Here is a 25,516-nt window from a genome sequence, read left to right as displayed (position 1 = left end):
ATTTAACTGTTTAAAAAATATTGAATATATTTAACATTTATTATCTTTATATCACAATCACAAAGCTGTGATTAAAATTAAACAATCCCAAAAAAGACGCAGGCGCACAATACAATCTTAAGAATCTTATTTAGTCTTTTTGATATAAGCTTTTATATTAACTATTTAATAAAATCCGACAAAATAATGGAAAAGCATAAAGTAATAAATCTTTAAAATATTAATAACTAAGTTCATAAAGTTATATATTATACGTAAACTACTATTTGGTGGGTCACTTCCATCAAGAGCATCTCAACAAGTTTTAATTTAAAAACAATAACCTTTGTTCGTACAAAAAAGGGCAATTCAAAGCCTTAATTAGAATTTAGAATTACACTACGGTTACAAGTCGTGACTACTCTGAAACTAACCGCCGCCACTTGTGGTCGCTCTAACTTCAAAGTGGCCAAGATTCGTCCACCGTACCGTACCTGTGTGTAATATCGATGTTATCGTAACGTCATTCAAAATTACTAACTAAATTAATAATAACGTTCTTGAATATTTCTTTAAAATTAATTTTCCGTATCTTTAGCACTTTTAAGGAGTAAGTAGTATTGGCCGTAAAAAACATTTGTAAATATTGCAGGTGAATTCCAATGAAGAATAGGTGTCAAAAAATATATATTATAACGATATTTAACTATTACATAAGTGGCCATGTTTTCCTTTACCTTTAATCTAGTTTTTATTTGTAATCTATTAAGATTATTAATCATTTATTTATATCTTAGTCATATTTTGCCTACTTAAACATACTACTTTACAAGCTAAGCTGGCTAGGCTGAGATGAGCCTCAGGCTCCAATGCTGCGCTTACTGATACCAGATCAGAAATTTCCCAGAAAATAATTTGAATTTGAATATTTTCCCAAGCCCATAAACATAGCCTGTAACATTCGACCACAATGAATCGAATCACGACGACGTCTTTGGCGATACATAAAAAATTGTATCTCAAATTATTCTATTATAAATTATTATTTCAAAAATGAAATAAAAACAGGTTAAGAAGTAAACGTTTATAATCAAACACATTTATTTACAACTTACATCGTCTTAGATATTTTGACGTCAATTTAGTATACGTGTGCGATGCGGGCAACAGGGTGGGTGTAGGCGAATGGGCTGAGACGTGCAGCTGCGAGGGGAGCAGCAAATGTGTAGGATGGGGCGATCAGTGGCGACCTGGCGACGGCAATGGTGCTTACGGGGGCGATGAAGGCGGCAGAACGTTTCTTAATGAAGTGAGAGCCAGCAGCAACTTTAGCGGCGATGTGGGCAGAGCGGTCCAAGTTTACGTCCAAAGTGTCAAGGGGCCTTCCATCAGCACCAAGAATGTTGGCGGGTTGTCCAGGGGCTAGGGACAGAGGTCCGCGGTAGTTGTATGGCTGCAAGAGAGAAGCAGAGTATGCCAAAGGCGCAGCGTAAGACGCAGCGTAGGGAGCAACATATGATGCGGCGTAAGGTGCTACGTAAGGTGCAGCATAAGGAGCGATGAAAGGAGAGACGACTGAACGCTTCTTGAGAATGTGGAATCCATTGTCGAGAGCTTTGGCTGTGAAGTGAGCGGAGCGGTCCAAGTTTACATCCAAAGTGTCGAGAGGCCTGCCATCAGCTCCCAAAATGTTAGCAGGTTGACCAGGAGCCAATGAGAGGGGTCCACGGTAGTTGGAAGGTTCCCACAAAGGTGCAGCGTATGCCAATGGGGTGAAGGGTGCCACATATCCTCCATAAAGGCTGGACGCGGACGTCGCCGCCAGGACGCAAGACAACACCACCAGCTTGAACATTTTGTAAGTGGTCTGTGTTGCTTTCTGTATTCAGAAACACTGATACTGTCTCCGAATTACAAGTGCCTTTTATACTTACATCACGATTAAGTAGATGGGTGTTTACGAGCGTCGGCCATGAGGAGACAACTTTTGACAACACATGAAAGTTCACTTGAAAGGGCATTTTTTTCGCTTATTTGAGCTTATATGTATATCATTATTTCTAAGCGAGATTAAATCATTTATTTCTTATAAAGTAGTATCTAAATGTAATATATTACGTACATAACAATCAATTACAAATTAAACTGTTTCGTAAATCTATATATATAAAATCGAAAGGTCACTCACTCATCACGAAATCTCAGAAACTACCAGAGCTAGAAATCTCAAATTGAATAGGAGTTACTTATAGGACGTAGGTGCTTGCTAAGACGGGAATTTGCAGTATTCGACTTCTAAGAGGTTGTTTTTGGGGTTGAAAGTTTGTATGAAACTTCGTTACCACAAATGCTAGAAGTCTCAAATTTTGCATGGACGTCACTTATAGGACGTAGGTACTCATGGAGACAGAAATTAATAATAACGTAGTTCACGCAGGCCAAGCCGCGGGCGGGCCGCTAGTATTTAGATAAAAGAATGAAATTATGAAAATACATGCAAAATAAATAATTGCAAATTGTTCATTGTTTTAATTTTGCTTACAAGAGTTGCTAGGAAATTAATATAAAAAATATTTTTTATAAATGACTCCAGAATTCAGCGGCAAATGGGGAACGGAAGTTAATAGAAGCGGAGTGTCTTAACATTACATTTCGAGGTTCCCTCTGTTTAACCTGTTATGTGCGGGATACAGTTTCAAGCGAAAAAAAATTAATGATAAATTGTTATTATACATATTAAACTTGTTGTGAGAACTAGTTTTTGTATCATTCTTTGGCTCACAATAAAAAGGTAACAGACATGGACCCCCTTCAAGTTTAAACAAGATTTCGGTTTTTATTAACTGAAAAACGTTTAAAACTACTCTAGATATGCCAGATTTTTATGTTTTAAAATCTTAATTAACTTATAAGAACCGTAATGGGGAAGTAATTCCGCAATTTGTCGCCTTGTACGCTTACATATTTTATAATAGAACATATTATGTTATTATTGTATTTTGTCAATATTAATCTTGTTGATTGTATGTTATCTATTTAATTGTTAAAAGCGCAGCTAGTGGTGAAATTTTTATGAAATTGACTGGCCTGTGTCTAATTCTGATAGGATTCGATAGGCAGAGGGAATGATTGACAAATCCTTTTTTTTTTTAATATTTTAAAGTGTTATTCCACACTAAGGAAAGAAAAATATTTATTAAGAAAACGTATAAAAAAATTGACGTAGCGGGATTTTAGCCTGCGCCGTCTCTGAAAATCGTCCAAGCGCTCTGACCAACTAAGTCATACGTTCTCATTGAACTACGTCGAAATTCTTATATGCATTGCGCGTTGACTAGCGGAATATAACGCCGCCCCTCGCCTCGACACCACAGCGAAGAAATAAAACGTTTACACTCACACTTTTATGACCCTGCTCCTTGACTGGTCACGAAATAGAAAACTATCGAATCAAGAATATCGTCTAAGAGGAAGCCCTATCATACGTCCCATAATACTTTTAGTCACCCGTCATCCTTCGATTTGTTGATACACTATCACGATTTATTGATTCACTATCATTATCAGTTGATTGTGATAGGAGAGCCCAAGTGGGAATTTCAGGACTTACTAAAGCGCGACATATTAGTATACTGGAGGATTCCTTATACTGGGTTAAGTACTTCCACCAAATATGGGCCCCATATATATGGCCTCTCGTCTAAGATAAAGGAACAGATTAGTAAAAAAATAATCATTTGAAATTATCGAACGCGTCAGATGAGGGTAGAGTAAGTAACTCGTAGTTACATGCTAAATCATGTATATTCCATTAATCTGACAATTTCGGAGTGACGTAAAGAAGAAGAAAGAATGCTACGAATGAGATGAATTTGTAAAAAAAAAGTTATCTTGACATTCTCGACCTTTACCAATTTTTTTATTTTGAAAGTATTTTTTTTTATTTCAAGGATTACGAAGAATAATAATCTAACGAATTCCCCAAGTCGAATATATTGCTCACTATGTGTTTCTATTCCTCTCTTATTCTTTCTCTATTTATTACTCTGCCTAAAAATAATGCATTCTGTCCATTAGGAATCCAAGAAAGAAAATAATTTTTTTAAACGTTTACCTTATGTTCACATACAACATTCAAAAAGAGGCAACAAGTATAATTTGTATTGAATAGTAATTTCTCTTTAGTCATAAAATAAACTAGAAGATAATTGTAATGTCTACAGAAACAAAAGTATTAAATATTTTGTCCCGACTTGAATTGAATATTTTTTAAATAGGTAAAAGATTTACCCGATTTTAATTTATTTAACTAATACCTATAGTACTAGAAAAATATATTTTGAAGCATTAGAAACATAAAAACAATTACAGGTACTTTATAAAATTTTATTAATTTCAAAATTATATACTTTTATTTACAATCTCAATCATGTTATGTAATTTTAACTTCAATTTAGTATACGTGTGCGATGCGGGCAACAGGGTGGGTGTAGGCGAATGGGCTGAGACGTGCAGCTGCGAGGGGAGCAGCTAGTGTGTAGGATGGGGCGATCAGTGGCGACCTGGCGACGGCAACGGTGCTTATGGGGGCGATGAAGGCGGCAGAACGTTTCTTAATGAAGTGAGAGCCAGCAGCAACTTTAGCGGCGATGTGGGCAGAGCGGTCCAAGTTTACGTCCAAAGTGTCAAGGGGCCTTCCATCAGCACCAAGAATATTGGCGGGTTGTCCAGGGGCTAGGGACAGAGGTCCGCGGTAGTTGTATGGCTGCAAGAGAGAAGCAGAATATGCCAAAGGCGCAGCGTAAGACGCAGCATAAGGGGCAACGTATGATGCGGCGTAAGGGGCTACGTAAGGTGCGGCATAAGGAGCGATGAAAGGAGAGACGACTGAACGCTTCTTGAGAATGTGGAATCCATTGTCGAGAGCTTTGGCTGTGAAGTGAGCGGAGCGGTCCAAGTTTACATCCAAAGTGTCGAGAGGCCTGCCATCAGCGCCCAAAATGTTGGCAGGTTGCCCAGGAGCCAACGAGAGGGGTCCACGGTAGTTGGAAGGTTCCCATAAAGGTGCAGCGTATGCCAATGGGGTGAAGGGTGCCACATATCCTCCATAAAGGCTGGACGCGGACGTCGCCGCCAGGACGCAAGACAACACCACCAGCTTGAACATTTTGTAAGTGGTCTGTGTTGCTTTCTGAATTCAGAAACACTGATACTGTCTCCGAATTGCAACTGTCTTTTATACTTGCATCATCGCTCAACAAGACGTTTGTAATCGATCGTCGACCATGAGACGACAACTTTTGATAACATATGAAAGTTCACTTGAAAGGGACAATTTTTCATATACATTCGCAAAACTTATTACGTTTTACGAATATAAAGCACTAGCGCGACTAGTGATGGGCTCGATTTTCACCCGGGGAAATCTAATATTTAATATTTTAACGAGACAAAGCGGTGTTGAGTTCCACCATTCAACAAGCAATGTCTCCAGAATTCGCCTACAGTGGGAAACAGAAGTATAATAATGGAAACGGAGTATGTTAAATATCATAAATATGCGGGATACAGCTTGGATAATTGAAAAGGGGCCTTTAATCGGGATTCACATTGCATGCATTGCATGCACGTATATTAAACATTTTCCAACTGCGCTACAATGGCATATTAAAGTTTTTACTAATGTAGGTCATCATCATCTATATAACAAAATTAAAAATAGAGTTTGTATGAAAATTGTGCGGAAGGAGAAGTAGGAAAGGCACAGTTACAGTTTATGTGAAAAATTTATGCATATTTTTTTTTTTTTTAAATATAAAAATACGAGAAATTAATAAAATTAAACATAGCACACACTATTATTTATATGCTTCACAATACATCATTTTGCATAAAATAACGTTGCTATGGCAACGCGTATTTCACGCGTGAAAGCGGTTTTTTATTCGTTATTGGTTCGTTTTATTATAATTCACAATAACAAACAACACTCAATCTCAATGTATAAACTAGAATTCTTCCTTATTTTTCACTGTTCTGGCAGTTTTAATTTTTCGAACGTTCTTGATCTTTATATTTGTATTTTTTTATTTTTGTGCAATTATTTACGTAGGTACGTACACTACTGTGTGAAAATAAAAAATAAAAACAGGTATAACATAATCAGTTATGAAAATATAATATTTACTTTTTATGCTGTTTTTTTTTTTTTTTTTACTTTAGTGATGATTGTTCAAGTGATTTTACTAGAAATAATCTGTGTATACTTTTTATATACACAGATAAATTTGGGTAGCAAAGAAAATGATAAATCTCCCTATAAAGATGCTAACAACATAAATAAATTACAAATAAACGTATTAAAATTTCAGCGTAGCTTCATAAGAACCTATGGCGAAGTAGTAGGAGCGCTTGGACGGTTACCAAGAAGCGCAGGTTCAATTCTCGCTATGTTTTACTTTTATACATTGTCCTAAAAAGTACATATATTATATCAACTAATTTTATCTTACGAAGAATGAGGCCATTATGTGGCATAACCGAGTGACTATCAACGCGACAGGTGAGTGTTGGATTCCCACTTAGGGAAACGAATTATTGTTTTTAATATTTTTGTTCCTTTACTTTGGTAACAAGGCAAAAGGGAGGTGCTGATTTCCACCATTCAACACTTAATGCCGATTGCTGTTAACAGCAATCAGTTATACATTGACGCCATAGAGTTGAGTAGCTGATATTAATATAAACATTCTTTTTCTCAGCCCGTTGTCTTCCAATGCTGAAGGTAGACCCTCCCTCTATTCCGTTCTAGGGCAGCTTATAAGACTTGAATAAAATTAAATACACAAATATATCATGAATTATTTATTTATTACATTTCCACAGTTTCAGGTTTTCTATTAGGTATTAGGTATTGTAAGTTATCGGATTCAGATGAGCAGCAGCGACTGGTGTAATATAAGAATAGGCAGGAGTGATCAGTGGCGTCCTAGCAATGGTGATAGCATTGATGGGAGCGGACCGTTTCTTCAAGAAATGTACGCCATTGAGAGCTTTGTTCGCGTAATGATAAGCACGGTCCAAGTTGACGTCCAGTGTATCAAGAGGCCTGCTGTCAGCGCCGAGGATGTTGGCTGGTTGTCCAGGAGCGAGAGACAGGGGACCGCGGTAGTTGTAGGGTTGGATAAGGGAAGTCGCATATTTCAAAGATATAGTCAATGGAGCAGAGCGTTTCTTGAGTACATGTATTTCATTGTTGAGTAATTTGGTGGCAAAGTGAGCTGATTTATCTAAGTTCACTTCTAAAGTGTCCAAAGGTCTGCCATCAGCGCCTAAAATGTTAGCAGGTTGTCCAGGGGCTAACGACAATGGTCCACGGTAGTTAGAAGGCTGCCATAGAGGAGTAGGATATGCCAATGTGGTGATGGGTGCCAAATATTCTCCAAGAATGCTGGAAGCAGACGTACCCGCCAGGATGCAGGACAACACCATCAACTTGAACATTTTGTCACTTACAAACTCCGTGTTGGCTTCTGAACTCAGAAGCACTGATGTTGTTATAATGTTTCTAGTAACTTTTATAGTTGCATATTATACCATGAACTTGATGGGCGTCGCCGGAAGACATCACTGACCATGAAAGGGCAGATGCTGCTATAAGATAAATGCTACTTTAATTATGGTAATATTTTTGTATCACCATTAAAATATATACTGAATGCTTCTGTTATTTTTATAACTGGATATTAGTTTCACGCTGTATCTCGCATATATCAGGGTAGAAAGAGGGAACCTAGTGTTAAATCACTCCGGTTAGACACTTCGCTATTCACAGCGCTTTGCCTTATGACCAGAGGGAAGAAATGTAAATATTAAATATTTAATTCCACGAGTGGGAAGCGAACCAAAAAAAAAATGGTGCCTACAGTCACACCCTTGTGCTACTACGCAACCACGGCTGCCATTTTGACTACTCTTACGTCAATCGACCATAACTTTGTCGTCTTAACTTTGTAAGTATCACTGAAGACATGATTATAATAAAATGAAAAAAAAAAATCGAACTCAACAAAAATATTTGCATTTGTATCCATAAATATAAACGTTCAAGAAATTGCATTCGTATCTATGAATTATCGAAAATTGGCCGTCGTAGCATCGCTTTCTCTGGTCAGGTAAAGCTTTCGCTTAGTTCCAAATATCTATAACAATGTTGAAACTGTTTTAAGTTATTTTCTTACTGACGCATACCAGCTTTAAAAGAAAAACAAATAGAGTATTTTGTAACTCGTCAACTATCTTATTTAAATAAATACATTATTCAATAGCCGCATCGATATACTTCATCATTTAGATGTGTGAATCTTGGCTGACCTAAATCTGTGATAAGAGCACGTGCTTCTGTCTTACTCGTGTAGTGCTTTCAGAAAGCTATTACGACTAGGTATTTTTAGATTAGTAGCCGTACTTTACTTCAATTCATTTAACTTTTTTCCTTATTAAAGTCAAAAAATATATTATTTTTCAACATTAAAGTTTTTTCGCTTAGCACGCTTCACGACGCCGACTCAAAATTTCTTAAGTTTAATATAAACTAAAGAATTTTGAGTTGGTGTTCTGTCGTCGTTAGTTTAATTTAAGAAGTTATTAAAGTTTATTTATTAACATTTTTACTTTTTTACTTAGTTCTTAAAGTTAGTTAATATTTTTAAAGCCAAGCCAAGCCATTTTTTCAACATAAACGTAAATAAATATTTCACTCCCTTGAGTGGGAATCGAATCCAAAACTGTCGCGTTACAGATACACCTTTATGCCGCTGCACCAGGACGGCCTCTAAAAATGTTATCGTATTCTAAATATTATATAACTAATACCAAAAAAACGTGTAGCTTAAGACTAATAGCATAAAATTATATTAGCTTAGGAAAATCAAAATCCAGTTCGTTAAACGAATTAATTTATCAAAGAATTTTTCCATTTCTATGTATTTATTAATGGAATAATTTAAATTAACAACAATATACGAGTATAATGTTCTTAAAAATATGTAATAATGCAACTAAACGATATGATTATATCAACTATATCATTTATATTTAGTCTACACATTATTTCATAAGCAACGTTTGTTGCTCGCGACTCACGAAATAACCCAAAAATGACAAAGATCACGTCCCATGTTGTCTTAGATCTTAAGCGTATAGTAGTAAGCTAGTGTTATACTTAACACGTCTTAGATGGATGAGATTACAATTTATTCATTTTAACAATAAACTTATGTATACATACATGGACGTCGGTCAAAGTTAACGCAGTAGAAATTTAAATAAAAATTTTCAGTTACTTATTGCGATATAAATAATTTATTCTAATATTTTCCTCTTGTTATCGTCAATTTTATAGAAGAAATTATGTAGATGTAAACAAATATAACCTGTCTAGTGTAAAATTCTGGATGGCCTTGCTCTCTTAAATACCAGCTTCCTGAACCACACCGGTTTAAAAAACAACAGAGCCCTTAATATTGTTGAATACTTTCTATAAATACAATGCAAAACATTGCAGGGCATCAGTTGATCCTCGTCCGAACAACACAGACCAAGATGTTCAAGTTGGTGGTGTTGTGCGCTTTCCTCGCCGCGGCTGCTGCTGAGCCCGGAACCTTCATCACGCCATTGGCATACTCCAGCAGCGTTGTCGCGCCGGCTGCAACAACTATCACCCACCAGGCCAGCAGTGTCATCCATCCTTCACCCCTGCTCTACCCACGATTCTACGACCTATCTTACTCACCGGTTGCCCATCTTATCAAGAAGCGATCCCCTGGAATTTACAATCCCTTCTTTGCACCATCAACTTACATTACTTCTGCACCTCTGGCCACGACTTATGCTGCAGCTCCTCTTGCTACTACCTACACTGGAGCGCACTTGGCTACAACTTATGCTGCACCAATCTACCCTGCTGCTGCGCATTTAATCAAAAAGAGGTCTGCTCCACTTGTGCCCACAACCTACGTTGCTCCATACTACTCTTCTCCTTTGTTGACGCCGACGTACACAGCCGCTGCACCCATCTACTCAACACCTTACATCACGAGTGCTCCTCTTACTTACACACATTTGATCAAGAAGCGTTCCGCCCCTTTGTTCTACGCAGGTTACACCGCTCCCGCTTCATTCTCTCATCAGTCTCGACTAGACATTAAGAGCTCCCCTGCCACTATTACGTCCTACTCCTACCCTGCTGCTGTATCTTATGCTAGTCCAGTCGCAATTTCACATGTCTTCTAGATATTTTACAATTGTAAATAAATAAACTGAATTGATATCATTTCAAATTATTTTATTAATTTATTATGACTTTTTTTTAATTTATAAGAAAATATGGTATAAATCGTATGAAATAAAAATCATGAATCCTCAATTAAGTATTCACCGTTACAAGACGTAAATTTAAATTATTAAGAGAAAAAATAAATAGATTAAATGTGCTTCAATTTGATTTAATCACAAAACATTTCTAATCTAAATGTTATCAAAATATTATTGAGAAATTATATTATACTAGTGGACCCGAACGCGGCTACGCCCGCTTGAGCTATACGAATATTTATTAAATATATTTATGAAATTATTTTCAGTCTTCAATAGACAGATGCGTTAAGCAAGCTCATTTTGGGTGACGTTTTATGACAACAAACTTTGCAAATCGTTGCTTAGCAACGACAGTTGTTATTAACATGGCGGAATAAATTGCATGTCAAATTAATAAGTATTTTAATATATTGGTATATATCGAAAATATTACAAATATGCCATTACCAACACCCCTATTATATTATTGACAAAATTATATTTATTGCCATTTGGCTACGGAATCCTAACATCTTATTTCCTCTCGTTCTAGAGAAGACGTAAAATACTTACACCATTAATATCTACATTGTGCCCATGCTGGATGGATATACTATATTCCATCTGTACAAGACGAAAATATGTCCCTTAGAGATAATTCTCCAAACGGCGACGGGAATCTTTGATATCTTCTAAAATTAAAAATTAAATTAAATTCAGTAAATCAGCTCAGCGGTGTATCCCGCGCACACCAGGGTTGGCAGAGTGACCATAGTGATAATACACTCCGTTCTCCACTTTCCAGACATTGCATGAGAGACATTGCATGATCAGTCGCGGAACTTAACAGAGAGCTTTTGCGTTGGTGCCAGAGCGAAGAAATGAAAATATTAATAAACAATAATTCATTCAATCGGATCAGGACGCTACGACGCGACGGTCTCTTCTAAGATAATTAATTATTTAAATTATTTGTTATATGAGTATAGAGCGAGTGCTTTTAATGAAAATATCTTTTTCTTATTTCATAAGCTAAGAAAAGTCAGCTATTTGAATTTAAGCTTATTTTATAATTTTATATTAATTAATTCTGTTTAACTAATTTCGTTATTATACAATTTAAAGTTTGACTGACTCCTTTAATTAAGCTGCTTTCGATAGAGAAGTATGAATTACAATAATTTTATCAATATAAACTTTTCTCTTATTAGTTCAAAACAGCCTCAAGATATTAAGAAAAGGTTGCGACAGCAGGAAAAAAAAAATTGAATTCCTCGAATAACGCTATGACAAATTCACAGCTTACTCACACAAGGACTTCTAATATAATATTGATTAAAAAAAATACAGTCGAATTGATAACCTCTTTTTCTTACAGAATTCGGTTAAAAACCAAATTTTTATTTTATTTTAATTCAGCCATAATTTTTTTTCTTTTTTATATTAGACCAAGATAACTTTTATTCGGCGCCGATAGCTGTACATTTTGTCCGAGTCGATTATTAGATATCGATTATTGGTTTCGATGTCGATTAGTATTCAGTTTCAAAGTCGATGCAAGCCAAGAATTTTTTTTTTTTATTTTAATTCAGCCATATTTTTTTTTCTTTTTTATATTAGACCAAGATAACTATTATTGGTTTCGATGTCGATTAGTATTCGGTTTCAAAGCCGATGCAAGCCAAGAAATAAATTACATTAACAAAAAATAATAAAAAAATAACAATGTTGGCACCGACTTTAAAAATAATGGTTTTTAAATAGTAAATAGATAAAGTATCAAGAATTTCACTTTATATATTTTTTTTTGTTTTTAAGAATTGAAATTATTATTTTCTATTATTTCTGATTTTTCGCGATTAATAATAACCGCGACAAAATAAATTAATGACTAATAATTGGTACAAATGTGAAATAAAATAAAAAAAAAGCTAACGTTCAATACTTTAAATTCGGCTTAACGGGTCAAAATCATTATGTTTCATATTTTATTTTTCCCGGCTTTTTTTTTACTTACGGAATTTTTTATTTTTATTTATTTAAAGGATTTTTTTTCTCTCTACATCGTTCCACATCGGCACTGGGCTCTAAATAAAGTGCATATATGGTTCTACTGCACTAATATATTGATATAAACATTTATAATAAATACATTTCATGTGAAAATAAAAATAGCGCACTTTTTTAAGGTAAAATAGTTTAACAATATCGTGTCTTACTGGATGCTTTTATTTTTCTTCTTAATAGGGTACCATGACAGTGATGTACTGACTAGTGTTAATTTCTGGATGTCCTTGCTCTGCGTAAATATCAGCTTCCTGAACGGCCTTCTTGCACCGGTTTTCAAAACGAGATCGCTTTTAGTATTGTTGATTACTTTCTATAAATACAATGCAAAATATTGCAGGGCATCAGTTGATCCTCGTCCGAACAACACAGACCAAGATGTTCAAGTTGGTGGTGTTGTGCGCTTTCCTCGCCGCGACTGCAGCGGAGCCCGGAACTTTCATCACGCCATTGGCATACTCCAGCAGCGTTGTCGCGCCGGCTGCAACAACTATCACCCACCAGGCCAGCAGTGTCATCCATCCTTCACCCCTGCTCTACCCACGATTCTACGATCTATCTTACTCACCGATTGCCCATCTTATCAAGAAGCGATCCCCTGGAATTTACAATCCCTTCTTTGCACCATCCACTTACATTACTTCTGCACCTCTGGCCACTACTTATGCTGCAGCTCCTCTTGCTACTACCTACACTGGAGCTCACTTGGCTACAACTTATGCTGCACCAATCTACCCTGCTGCTGCGCATTTAATCAAGAAGAGGTCTGCTCCACTTCTGCCCACAACCTACGTTGCTCCATACTACTCTTCTCCTTTGTTGACGCCGACGTATACAGCCGCTGCACCCATCTACTCAACACCTTACATCACGAGTGCTCCTCTTACTTACACGCATTTGATCAAGAAGCGTTCCGCCCCATTGTTCTACGCAGGTTACACCGCCCCCGCTGCGGTTTCTCATCAGTCCCGAGTAGACATTAAGAGCTCCCCTGCCACTATTACGTCCTACTCCTACCCTGCTGCTGTTTCTTATGCTAGCCCAGTTGCAATTTCACATGTCTTCTAGATGATAGAATGGATTTTTAAATAAAATGAATCGAAATTACAATTTTTTTTTATTATATCATCCCTTCTATATTTTTTTTTTTTCTTAAAAATAAATTACACTAAATAATAGGTATAACACACAAAGTACTTAATTTAGAACTTTGCAAGAATATTATGTTGTCAATATTTCTGATAATTTCCGCAACAAAATGTACATTTACAAGTAAATATAAATAAAAATATTAATTATAGTATTAAAATTACTGCATAAAATATATAGGTATATTTAGATTGAAATTAAATTAAAAAATCAATCAGCTTCACGCTGTATCCCGCACACAGCAGGGTAGGCAGAGGGAACCCAGTGATAAGACACTCCGTTCCCCACTTTCTGCCGAATTCTAGAGGCTGTAAGCGCGAAAGGTTGTGTATTCGATTCCCACTCGGTGAAATGAAATATTTAATATATTTTTCTTCGCTGTGGTCTCGAGGCAAAGCGTGGCGTTGGATTCCGCCACTCAACACGCAATGCCTTTGCCACTTCGGTCTTAACACGAGGTTCCCTCTGACTACTCAAAGTAAAGCTATAAAAAGAACATTAATTTAAGACTACATGTTAAACTTAAATACTCGGGCAATGTTTTCATTCAAAATACTAGTCTGTTTTTAGCTGTTAACTTTCATTTAATTTTAGATAACTTAAAAAGAATTATGAAATTGTCACCTATATATTATTAAACTTTCTTTAGTCTTTCTACAATCAGTTAGAAGAAAATTTGTGATAAACAACAATATACGCAGAAATATAACCATATTACCATTAACTAAATAAACCTACGACTAATTAAGCAGTGTTTTATTTCTATTTATTATTAGTATCTACATAGTTTTTACTAACATTTGCTACTTCCTTTTCAACTTCATTTGAATCTTGACTTTCAATAACAATGGGGTGCTCCAGTGCTCTTGCTAGTGGAAGATTATGAAAGAAAGTTAAGGCTATCGGCACTTTATCACTTAACACAGATGTCAACACAATATTATTATTCTTCTCTTCAGCTGGATATGTAGCATAGATAGTTGGACTGTACACCAGAGGAGCTGCTATAATTTGAGGAGTATGCTTCACGTCTATCCGCGACTGATGAGATACAGAACTAGGCGCTGCATAAATCACTGGTAATATTTGACTATTTACTTTGTAAAATAAGCACAAAATTAATATATGACCCAACATTTTGAGTTCTAATGTAGTATTAATAGAGCAAAATCGTGAATGATGTTTATATAGACAAATAACGGTAGTGTCGACTGCATCCAAAACAAATTCAAGTTCGTGGCCGATGCTCAAACGGGTTATTGCATCACTGCAAGGCAACGGCCGTATTGAGAAGCTGGTAGTTGTTTTGATTATCGTAATATTTATATGCGGTTACGTAAACGTGAATATGAATAAATTAATTTAGCATTTATAACTGTCGACTTAGATATGTAGATACGAATATGTATGTGTATGTTGTATATATAGTATTTTTCCCGACTAGAATTTAAAGTCACAAACAATGTACATTTCTTGCTCTCTTCAATTGAGCTTCGCAGGTGTGTAAGCTTAAAATTTGATTTTATTATACTTTCACATGTATATGTCATAAGTTCAAATTTGATATAAAGTAACATTATATACATAATTTTATGGATATGAGTGCAATATGCACTCATTTTAATTAAAATACTTAAGTTTGTCAAACTTTTATAAATTGTACTTCCCGTTGACAACCTTGAAATTGGTATGGAGCGAGGATGCGAGTCGGACTGGCACTTAAGCAATATTTTTTACTTAAAGTAACGACTTAAAAAATGTAAAAAGATATAAATTTGCTTACACATATTCTTGCTGTTTTAAGGGTTCCGTACCTGTTAAAGAAAATAGGAACCTTTATGATATCACTTTGTTGTATATTAGAAAGAATATAAAAATATATTTAACAAGTAAATGAATGACAATGCTGTATTTTTTGTTATCCTGTTACTCAGCCGTATGACAAATCTATTGTTAAAATAAAATCCTATCACTTCTAAACAGAGTGTTTAGTATAAAAATGACTATTGAGGCTAATCTTAACCACTTGCTGCAGAGCTAAGCTAAGGAATTAAGTCAAAATGTTTCGCGTACTCTGCCTCATTGCTTGCGTAGCCTTCTGCAAGGGAACAGCAGTGCTGCCAGTAATAGTAACCGCGACCCATATAGTGCCAGCGCCAATTCTAGGTCCTTATGGGCATGGTCACTCTGGTATCGGATTTGGACACGGATTAATCGGAAAACATTTAGGACACCATATTCTCAAGAGGTCCCCGCATTTGGTTCCAGTTGATGGTCATGTGGGTTCTATTGGACATGTTGGAGCAATTGGACACGAGGGACACGGAAGTCATGTAGCACCTGTGGCTTTCTCCCATCAAGCCCGAGTCGATATACATTCGTCACCAGTGGTGGCCCCAGTTTTGCCAATTGTTAAAGCTTTTGGACCAATATTTGCTCCAGTTCACGCCAAACCTCATCCTGCCGTAGCATATTATGGATCAGGACATGTTGATCATTATTAAAAATAAGCGTGTATGTAACAAGTTTGTGTTAAAAATATCGAAAGGTGATGGTATTTTTTATAATACATATAATGAGAAATCGAAAATATTTTATTTTCTTGCGTACGATCTATATATAAAATAATAAATAAATTTATAATTTTCAATTAAATATGGAGTTTATAATATATATTACACTTGTTAGATTTATACTAGAAAATACTATTTAGTTTTTGAATTGTCAATATTTACAATTAATAAATCCTTATATTTTATTATTATTTAATAAATGTTTTAGAATGTTCAAACTACAAAAAAACTTTATAAATATTTTAATTTTAGAAAGATATAAATATTTTTGTTATAAAATTTATAAAAGTAAACTATATTTTCATATAAAATGAAATGATAATTTTATATAATTTTATATGAAAAAATACATAAAAAAATAAACAAAATGAAAAACAGGGGTGAAAAAAACGATTATTTCATTAATTCATTTATAAATTTATTGGCACATTATATACAATATACTAAGTGTACATCGATCGGATAATTAATCGTTTAAAGAACTATTTACCAGGCGTTCACAGAGTAAACTTTGGGGACTACGGATGGGTATCCGTAACCGTAAGCGTGTTCCAAACCACTGACAGCTGAGACGTATTGGGATGGGTAGACGACTGGAGACACAACGTTACGTACCAAGGGGGAGAAAGGAGAGATAGGGTTGACCACTGAGCTGTAGGCGACTGGGGCAACGGAGCGTTTAGCAAGGTGGTGCACACCAGAGAGAGCTTTAGCTTGGTAATGGGCAACACGAGCGGCTACAACCTCAGGAGTGTTCAAGGGTACTCCGTTGACGGCGTCGAGCACCACAGCAGGAGAGTTGGGAGCTTGAGCCAAGGCGACGCTGGGTACAATTGGAGAGTAAGCAGGTACAAGTGGTGAGTAAGCAGCGTTGTAGAGAGAAGGCACGACGTGGGCTCCGTGAAGAACGCTGTTGCTGTATTGTGATACCGAGCTGACCGCGGGCAATCCGTTGTAAGCTAATGAGCTCACGACAGGCACTCCACTGTAAGCTACTGGGCTCACTACGCTGGGCTTGGCAGCAGCCACAGCGACGAAGGCGAGGAGGCACACAAACTTGAACATTGTTGCTTGTTGAGGTTGATCGATGAATTAAGATCGACTGATGCTCCACACACTGTTCCTAATCTTTATATAGTAAGATCCAAAACTCATAACCCACAAAAAATGATACCAAACCACCTTCAAATGAATTTAGTCGTTGTCAACTACTTTTTAGGTTTGGTAGATACGCAGCTTTTTTTGGCGGAAGTCTGTGATCATTTGCAAATATCAAGGCACAAATGAAATGTTAATCCATGAATATCTAATTCGTAGTTAGGTAATACTTTCGTTACAGTGTATAAAATGTTACAGGCTATATTTAGAAATATACATACTTATTTATCTTATCATATTTTTTTATCCCGCACACATCAGGATAGGCAAAGGAATAGTAGGGGTATTTAGTCACTCCATTCTCCGTTTTCCGCCCAATTCTGAAGGCATTGCGTGTTGAATGGCGGAACTCAACGCTGCGCTTTGCCTCGACACCAGAGCGAAGAAATGAAAATATTATATTTTTACTTTCTTCGAGTCGAGAGAATCGAACCCACACACTGTCGCACTTACAGTCACACGCTTGTACCTCTGAACCACAATTGGTCTCAAATGTTGATATTTGACATAAAAGAAATAAGAGTAAATAGGTAATATATTTACTTTTAAAAATATATTAATATATAAATATGTGGTTATAATATGATAGATAAAGTTAAGAAGCATTAGTTAATATAAATATTAACCATGAGTTAGTTAAATATGAGGCTATCGTGGCGCAGTGGCAGAAACGTGTAGCCATAAACGCGACGGTTGTGGGTAATAAATAATAATTCACTTGGGGGAATGAATTAATGTTTATTAATTTTTCCATTCATCGCTGTGATAACAAGGCGAAGCGTGGCGTTAAGTTCCGCCACTCAACGCGCAATGCCTCGAAACTTTTGCGTAAAGTGAGGAACAGCGTATCTTAACACTAGATTCCCTCTGTCTACCCTGCTATACGCGGGATAAAGCGTGAATGTGAAATAAAAAACGTTAATGTAAAACTATTTTACATAAACAATATTTTTAAAGTAATTATATTGTTATTTTATAACTAAAAAATATTAGAATTTTAATTTAATATACTTTGATAAAGTTGAATCGAAAAGTTTTCATCTAGTCTCGTTTATCATCTAGTCTAGGTCACACGTGCTGCTCTAAACAATACTTATGAGGACACCGGCGCGTGTACGATGAGTACACACTGACATTGAAACAAAGCTTATACATTTATGCATTTTATAAACTGTCCTTCTACTTTATTATATATATTTTTTGTTTTTTATTTAAGTAAAATTTTATTTATTAGATTTATCAAACTGCACAAAAAGGCATAAAGTGTGACTTTAAATGCGACTAGTTGTGAGTTCAATCCCCACTTGAGGAAATGAAATATTTATTTTAATTTATATTTCCATTTCTTCGCTCTGGTGTCGAGGTAAAGCGCGGTGTTGAGATCCGCCACTCAACACGCAATGCCTCCAGAATTCGGCGGAAATTGGGGAACGGACTGTCTTACTTAATACTAGGTTCCCCACTCTGCTTCATGCGAAGTTAAAAAACATATACATATATATTATACTACTAAATAGTGGAGTTATTTGGTAGAAGTTACTAAATATCCATTTATTTTTTACAAAAGACCAAACCAATGAGTTGACATATTTTTTGTACCAATCAAATTTGTGCAAAAAAAGGTTACGTGTTACTGCAAAAAGCTACGGACTTCCTGGATGATAATATTAATAATCTTAGAATAGAATATACTTTTATTAAATTAGTGAATCAATTTTACATTTTTAAATATAAATTAATATTAAAAAAAAATACATTTAAAAATATAAAAAAAACACTCTTCCGAGGCGGGACTAGGGTCCAAGCCATCGGTTAATATATATTTATTATCAAGAAATTGGATGAATAAAATAAAATGCATTTATTTTCCCGCCAATTCTTGATGGGAGAAACTGCGGTGTTGAGTTTCATTCTGGTAAACCAGACCATGAAAAAGTAAATAATTTAAATAGCTCCCGAGTGAAATCATACTTAAGTATCTGTTCACATTTTCTTTTAATGATGTCAATGGAAAATGCCTATCATGCTAAATAACTTGTTCTAAGGCGGTTTTTCATTATTACTTTTAGAGTAGGTGAATTATTATGGTTCTTCATCAGATATTCCAAATTTAGATATTTTATATGTCAAGTTCACACAAACAGACAATCAGTAAACGCATAGACAAAATACTGAAAATCATAAATTCATCATCATCAACCTATCACCGTCCACTGCTGAACATAGGCCTCCGTCATCAAATGCCAACCATCCCGGTCTTGGGCTTCTCGCATCCAGTGCCAGCTGGTTTAATATTCTTTTCTTATATATTCATATCATTAATGTTTTACTAATCATTGATCGCAAAATATATCTTTACACATACATGCATAATTATGCATATGCGTAATTTCATAATAATGAAATTATTATTATCGAATAATGGATGATAATAGATTTTTTTTCCAGTTAAACTTCTAATTTAATTAATAATCTTTAAGTTATTTCAAAAGTTGAACCCAGTAAGTCTACTCTATTTTCCATTTTTCTTCTAACCATGTCTTGTCTTTCCGTGTTAATGCTGTCTCACAAGTTGAACGAACCGGACTATCACAATTAGATCGCGCTATTAAATGTAAATAATATAACTATGCCACTCAAAAACTTCAAATGTATCCAAATTCAAAATATGTATTCCTAATTTTTTTTCTGTATTTACTAGTGATTGTTTACTTAAAGAAAAAAAAACAAAAGTATTTTTTTTTTTTATTTTCATATAATTACATTAGTGTAAATCATTTTATTACATCTGAACCGGGAAATTATTTTCTCGCTTCCATGATAGCTCAGTATGGATGAATGCTGACAGCATTGGAGTAGATTGGTCCAGCTTTAGAAATGGCGGCCACATGGGCTAGTGAAGGATACACTATTGAAGGTGCAGCGTAGCTAGCAACTGGGGATGCCACGTATAGCGATGCCTGGGGTGCAGCTGATACAAAAGCAACAGATCGTTTCTCAATTTTGTGTGATTCTTCAAGTGCTTTTGCTTCAAGATGGGCGGCACGTGCGGCAGCAACTTCAGGTGTTTCGGAAGGGGCGACTGGCAATTCAGCGACTTCAGGTTTGGCGACCGCAGAATCAGCAGAGATGGCAGGTGAGATGATGGATGAGAAACCAGGCAAAGGAGCACTGTACGCTACAGGCGATACAACTGATGCACTATATGCTACGGGTGCAGCGATAGGCGCACCGTATGGTACGGGCGCAGCGATAGATGCTCCGTACACTACAGGAGCACCAATGGATGCACCGTACGCGACAGGAGCAGCAATGGATGCACCGTATGCTACAGGTGCAGCAATTGATGCACCGTATGCTACTGGGGCAACAGAAACACTACTAACTACAGCAGGAGAAGATTTGATATCAACACGAGACTGTGATGAAACTGCAGCAGGGGCAATGATTGGAGCTGCGTATACGGCAGGTGACGCGTAGGCTGCAGGAGCAGCTACTACAGCTTGTTCGGCCACGATTGCACGGCTTACAGGAGCTACAACTTCAGCGGCGACTATGGCTGGAGATGATTTAATGTCAACCCGTGATTGATGAGATACTGCAGCTGGAGCCACTGCGATAGCTGGGGCAGAATAGCTGATGACGCCAGCTTCGAAGCCACTGGGCTTAGCTGCGGCAAGCGCCATCACGGAAAGCAACACCACCAGCGAGTTCATCGTGGTCTGTGTTAGTTCAGATGGGAACGACAAAGAAATGTACACTGATGCACTCTTCCCGGCGACTTATGTATTTATAGCCAAGCTTCAAATATATCAAAAGTCAAGTTCAACGTGTGTGTTACTCATTGTATAAAGTTTTTTCATAGCCTCAAGATATATTTTAGAGACATGTCTATAACTAACAAATGCTGGAATACTAAGGCCTTTCCTTAATTTTTTATAATTAATACATTATGAATTACAATTCTACACGATTTATTTTATTTTCTTATATGTAAAATGTAATATTAAAAATGTTACAATATAAAAAACCGGTCAAGTGCGAGTCGGAATGTAGGCCCACGATAGGACTGTAAACTCTATATATAGGTTTTGATTATGCGGAAAATTGCTTACAAAATACAGCAAAAATTATACTCGTATCTGTTGATTGCGTTGACTTCGCACCAATCTTCGAAGTACCGTAAATCTGAATATTTGAATTTCGGCACGAAGTGTTGAAAAAACTCCAAAAATAGAAAGTTTACAGTCATTTCGTAGAAAAAAAGTTACGTCTTATATTTTTATGAAATGCACTACAAATTATATATTATTTATATAATAGTTCATTTCATATAAATTGAGTTTTTTTACAAATTTTAATTTATCAATTTTTAAGAGTTGTACTTCCTGTTCACAATGCTGAAATTGGTATGGAACCCTCGGTGTGCGAGTGACTTGCACTTGATCGTTTTAGGGTTCCTTACTCAGGAACCCATGGAGGTATCACATTGTGCACCTTACCCACTTAACCGTTTTTTTTCCTTACCAAGACTTTACTCAACTAATATTATTAAAACTATAGCTCAGTTGACTAATTTTCCTATTATCTATTTTAGAGATATTTACAATTAATATAAACAAAAGCCTTGTTTAGATATTGACAAAGTATCTAATATTTGAAGAAAGTATACGTAGGTATACGTTTTTTTAATTACTATTATGTATCAAAATAACCTAAAGACTTCATATTCCAAAATGATTAATCATCTGTTAAGTATTTTCTTATATGAATATTTTACCTTCACTTTTAAAACGAAGTTTTAAAGGATCTTAATAAATATAAAAGAAAATGTCGAACAGACTGAGTTAGTAATTAAGGTTTCGCCCATTCTCGCTTGTCGCACATACATATATTTAAACAAGATTATTATTTCTTTTTGTAGTGCTCTATAAAGCGAAATGTTAAGGCTTGAGTTATGCAGCCTTGAACGAGCTTTCGTTCCTTGCCACCGGATAACTTGTCGAGTTTCTGTTTCAACTTTACATGCACAAATACATGCATTGAGCAGATACAACAATTCTTAGATTCTGTTTTTTTTTTAATATTAATATTATATCAAGGAATTATGAGAAGTAGGGATGATATCTAAATGGATGTGAAAATGTAAAAATAAAGAAGAATATGATGGTTTGGGCACGTTGGGATAATAAATGAATTAAGAATGATGAAAGAGGAAGATTTTACGGGAAGATTACGAAAACATAGTGTAGGTGGTGCTGATGAGGGCCCTCATGAGGATATGTATGTAGAGGTTTATGTTAAAGGATGAGGCAAACCCAGCTTACTAGCTTACTTATTTGCTTCACTTGAGACAAAGCGTGAAGCTAAAGACGTCATTACTACATTTGTATATCTTTTCGTTTTGCTACAGCTCTTAATATATACGTAGCACCTACAGACAATGGACCACCATTATGTCTTATGGTATGAGGAATACACGAGTTTTGTATGAATATAGCTTTATCCATTGCTTACTATGTCATCATAACCTTTTATTATGTTTTATTTTCATATATATCGACGTATAATATATATACTTAGAAAAAGGTAAAATAAAATAATATTTATATATATAAATTAAATTTTTAATAATAAGGACCAAATAGAATTTCATTAATAGCTTATCAGACTATAATTTAAATAAAATTGACTGTTGCGTATCTTGACTGAAACCAAGGCTCTGTCTTCGGTAAGCGGATTACCAGCCGTGTCCGAGACCGTGGCCTAAAGATGCACCGAGGACGGGACCATGAGCAGCAATGATAGGAGCATGGGCTGCGACAAGAGCTGGAGAGGAAATCTGAAAAAGGTGTTACAATTTCGTTTTATATATAAGTTTAATTTCTAAAAGATATTATTACACTACACTAACAGTGTATATAGAGGCAATCTACACAGTCAAATCGAGAAGCTTAACTCAAAGCCAATACATAAAAACATAATTTAATTAAGTAATTAATATTATCCCTACATGTGTTTTAACTTAACTTTATTTATTTTTTGTATTTAATTTTAAATATATAAATTGGCTAATTATTAAAATATTTACCCTGACAGCGTTAACATTGGCATAGGAAGTAGCTACGGGGACGGCTTGTTTTATGATGGGAGCACTGACGAGGGGTGCGCTGACCACAGCTGGTCCACCAACGAGTGCGCCATGACCCCATGAGGATACAAGAGGTGCCAAACCGGGAGCTGCGGCAGCAACAGCCAAGAGGGTGGCGAATACAATCTGTGAGAAGAAAATTGTTTTTATTACACTTATTTCTAAGGAAAAATCGTTGTATTGTACGTTAGGTATATAGAAGTTTAAAAAATATGATGTATTTTTTAAATCGCAATATGAATTTTAAAATATATTAAACCCTAGAACTATTTTTTATTATTAAAAATAGTACTCCTATAAGTCGGTATTAATTTTAAATATTCTATTTACACGCTTTAAATATATATTTGAAAGTAACTTGAGATTAATAAAATAAATGAAGTATAGCGTTTAATATAACTTATCATTGTCTGTCCTTTGAAGTGAATGCATTTAAATTATAATAGGTAACTAGATCGACTCGACATTTATTTAATTTAATTTAATTATATTCACATTTATAATATTAGTAAGATAAAATTAGAAAAAAATATTTTCGATTTTGGGATTATTACTGAATGTTTATATTTTTTTTATATTTTAATAATACGCTTTATATACATATATCTATAAATATAATTATAATTACACGCTTACATAGTATATATATTACATACTTCAAAGAATAATAATTATTACAAAAAATATATATAAAAGATATTCTATAACGATACTAGTTGACCTAAATTGGTAGCGTTATTATTATAAGTAATTCCAAGGAAATTAAACATTGTTTTTGTACCTTCTTGTGCGAAGGTAGGCGGTAGGTAGGTTTAACGATCTAAATATAACAGATATTATTTCCTTTCTAACAAGGCCGTCTCGGACAATCACGACGCTGGCGCGTGTGCCATTTATTATTAAAAAAAGCTTCACTTTACTTGAGCTTTGAATAAAAACTTCCAAATAATATATAATTTTGAGGCCAGGCACAAAGTGAAAACTGGAAACGTGACTGGTTGTGGGTTCGATTCTCCACTCGGAGAAATTAAATACTTAATATTTCCATTTTCTTCGCTCTCGCGTCGAGGCGAACCGCGGCAGTGAGTTACTCCACGAAATGCCTCCAGAACTCGGCGATAAATGAGGAACGGAGTGTCTGAACACTAGGTTTCCTCTGCCTGCCCTGCCGTGTGCGACAACGTGACGATAAAAGAAATATGTTTTTTAAGAGCCACAGTTAATTTCCATTAGTATATTATAAAGAAAAAGGCAATAAGTTTTATTAAGGTAAACAAGTACTTAAAATTGTAAGTCACAGCTTTCGTTTAAGTTTATTTATAGTTGGTTATATAGTTAAATAACATGTAATATATTTATCAAGACCGACATCAAACAACGAACTAAAAAGTTTAAAATAATTTTACAAAGGTTTTATAAATTTTAAGTCGACAATTCCCCTTCCAAATATTTCAATTTAGGTATCTATAATAATTGAACAACAAATTAATCAGTTTTTGTAAAGCGCGAGGCGGCCTCGGTAGGTCGTTGCCGCACTAAGAATGTCAAGTTCACGTCGATAAAAAGTCGGACCTAGTATATAAAAACACAATTGATGACTTTCACCAAGGAATCAGAAGATTAAATACACCTTGGTTTTTTCCATACATTTAAAATGAACATTTCTTGTCAAAAATAAGAATATTATTAAAAAAAAAGTTTTTACTTAATTATACAATAAATATATACATAACACTTACCAGCTTATGCATTTTGTTAGAGGGTTGATCGTAGGATTGTGAGAAACGAGAAAGATACGAATGTGCTTAGGGACAAGCCCTACGGAGCTTTTATAGTATTTTAAGACATAGCTTGGCCAAATCGGTCCAATCCTAACGCAGGCTGAGTTTAGGTCATCTATATGAAATACAATCTGTTGTAAGTACAGTTAGTGACAAATATTTTGTATCATTTTTTTCTTAATTTCATGCACATAGCACGTTAGGCAGAGGGAACCTGGGAACCTAGTGTTAAGACACTCTATTCCCATTAACACATTTCCATTTCCCACTTTCCGTAAAATTCTGGAGGCATTACGTGTTGA

The 25,516-nt window shown here is 35.3% G+C and overlaps 9 protein-coding genes across 9 annotated transcripts; 3 read left to right on the top strand and 6 right to left on the bottom strand.

The window, feature by feature from the left end:
* Positions 1-1,062: 1,062 nt before the first annotated feature.
* LOC146537765 (uncharacterized) lies at positions 1,063-1,862 on the bottom strand. Its single transcript, XM_085187926.1, has one exon. The coding sequence runs from the start codon at positions 1,832-1,834 to the stop codon at positions 1,121-1,123; it is 714 nt and encodes a 237-aa protein (XP_085044052.1). The 5' UTR covers positions 1,835-1,862; the 3' UTR covers positions 1,063-1,120.
* Positions 1,863-4,344: 2,482 nt separating this feature from the next.
* LOC146537764 (uncharacterized) lies at positions 4,345-5,173 on the bottom strand. Its single transcript, XM_085187927.1, has one exon. It carries the CDS (start codon positions 5,144-5,146, stop codon positions 4,433-4,435), a length of 714 nt encoding a protein of 237 aa, XP_085044053.1. The 5' UTR covers positions 5,147-5,173; the 3' UTR covers positions 4,345-4,432.
* Positions 5,174-6,885: 1,712 nt separating this feature from the next.
* On the bottom strand, positions 6,886-7,482 carry LOC146537763 (uncharacterized). The gene has a single exon (XM_085188227.1). The coding sequence runs from the start codon at positions 7,480-7,482 to the stop codon at positions 6,886-6,888; it is 597 nt and encodes a 198-aa protein (XP_085044353.1).
* A 2,069-nt stretch (positions 7,483-9,551) lies between these two features.
* On the top strand, positions 9,552-10,292 carry LOC146537762 (uncharacterized). The gene has a single exon (XM_085187928.1). It carries the CDS (start codon positions 9,583-9,585, stop codon positions 10,270-10,272), a length of 690 nt encoding a protein of 229 aa, XP_085044054.1. The 5' UTR covers positions 9,552-9,582; the 3' UTR covers positions 10,273-10,292.
* Positions 10,293-12,724: 2,432 nt separating this feature from the next.
* On the top strand, positions 12,725-13,512 carry LOC146537761 (uncharacterized). The gene has a single exon (XM_085187925.1). The coding sequence runs from the start codon at positions 12,727-12,729 to the stop codon at positions 13,468-13,470; it is 744 nt and encodes a 247-aa protein (XP_085044051.1). The 5' UTR covers positions 12,725-12,726; the 3' UTR covers positions 13,471-13,512.
* Positions 13,513-15,592: 2,080 nt separating this feature from the next.
* Positions 15,593-16,156, top strand: LOC146537760 (uncharacterized). The gene has a single exon (XM_085187934.1). It carries the CDS (start codon positions 15,612-15,614, stop codon positions 16,053-16,055), a length of 444 nt encoding a protein of 147 aa, XP_085044060.1. The 5' UTR covers positions 15,593-15,611; the 3' UTR covers positions 16,056-16,156.
* Positions 16,157-16,558: 402 nt separating this feature from the next.
* On the bottom strand, positions 16,559-17,215 carry LOC146537759 (uncharacterized). Its single transcript, XM_085187930.1, has one exon. It carries the CDS (start codon positions 17,187-17,189, stop codon positions 16,611-16,613), a length of 579 nt encoding a protein of 192 aa, XP_085044056.1. The 5' UTR covers positions 17,190-17,215; the 3' UTR covers positions 16,559-16,610.
* A 2,806-nt stretch (positions 17,216-20,021) lies between these two features.
* On the bottom strand, positions 20,022-21,013 carry LOC146537758 (uncharacterized). Its single transcript, XM_085187937.1, has one exon. The coding sequence runs from the start codon at positions 20,996-20,998 to the stop codon at positions 20,108-20,110; it is 891 nt and encodes a 296-aa protein (XP_085044063.1). The 5' UTR covers positions 20,999-21,013; the 3' UTR covers positions 20,022-20,107.
* A 1,874-nt stretch (positions 21,014-22,887) lies between these two features.
* Positions 22,888-25,291, bottom strand: LOC146537757 (uncharacterized). The gene is made up of 3 exons (XM_085187966.1): positions 25,173-25,291; positions 23,374-23,559; positions 22,888-23,124 (listed from the first exon to the last, which is right to left on the bottom strand). Exons 1-3 carry the CDS (start codon positions 25,182-25,184, stop codon positions 23,023-23,025), a joined length of 300 nt encoding a protein of 99 aa, XP_085044092.1. The 5' UTR covers positions 25,185-25,291; the 3' UTR covers positions 22,888-23,022.
* Between the last annotated feature and the right edge of the window lie 225 nt (positions 25,292-25,516).

Source organism: Heliconius melpomene, chromosome 7 (genome assembly GCF_056956725.1).
Source record: "Heliconius melpomene rosina isolate 202511_hmr_F chromosome 7, ASM5695672v1, whole genome shotgun sequence".
NCBI classification, from domain to species: Eukaryota; Metazoa; Arthropoda; class Insecta; order Lepidoptera; family Nymphalidae; genus Heliconius; species Heliconius melpomene.
This window is presented reverse-complemented; position numbering and strand designations above follow the sequence as displayed.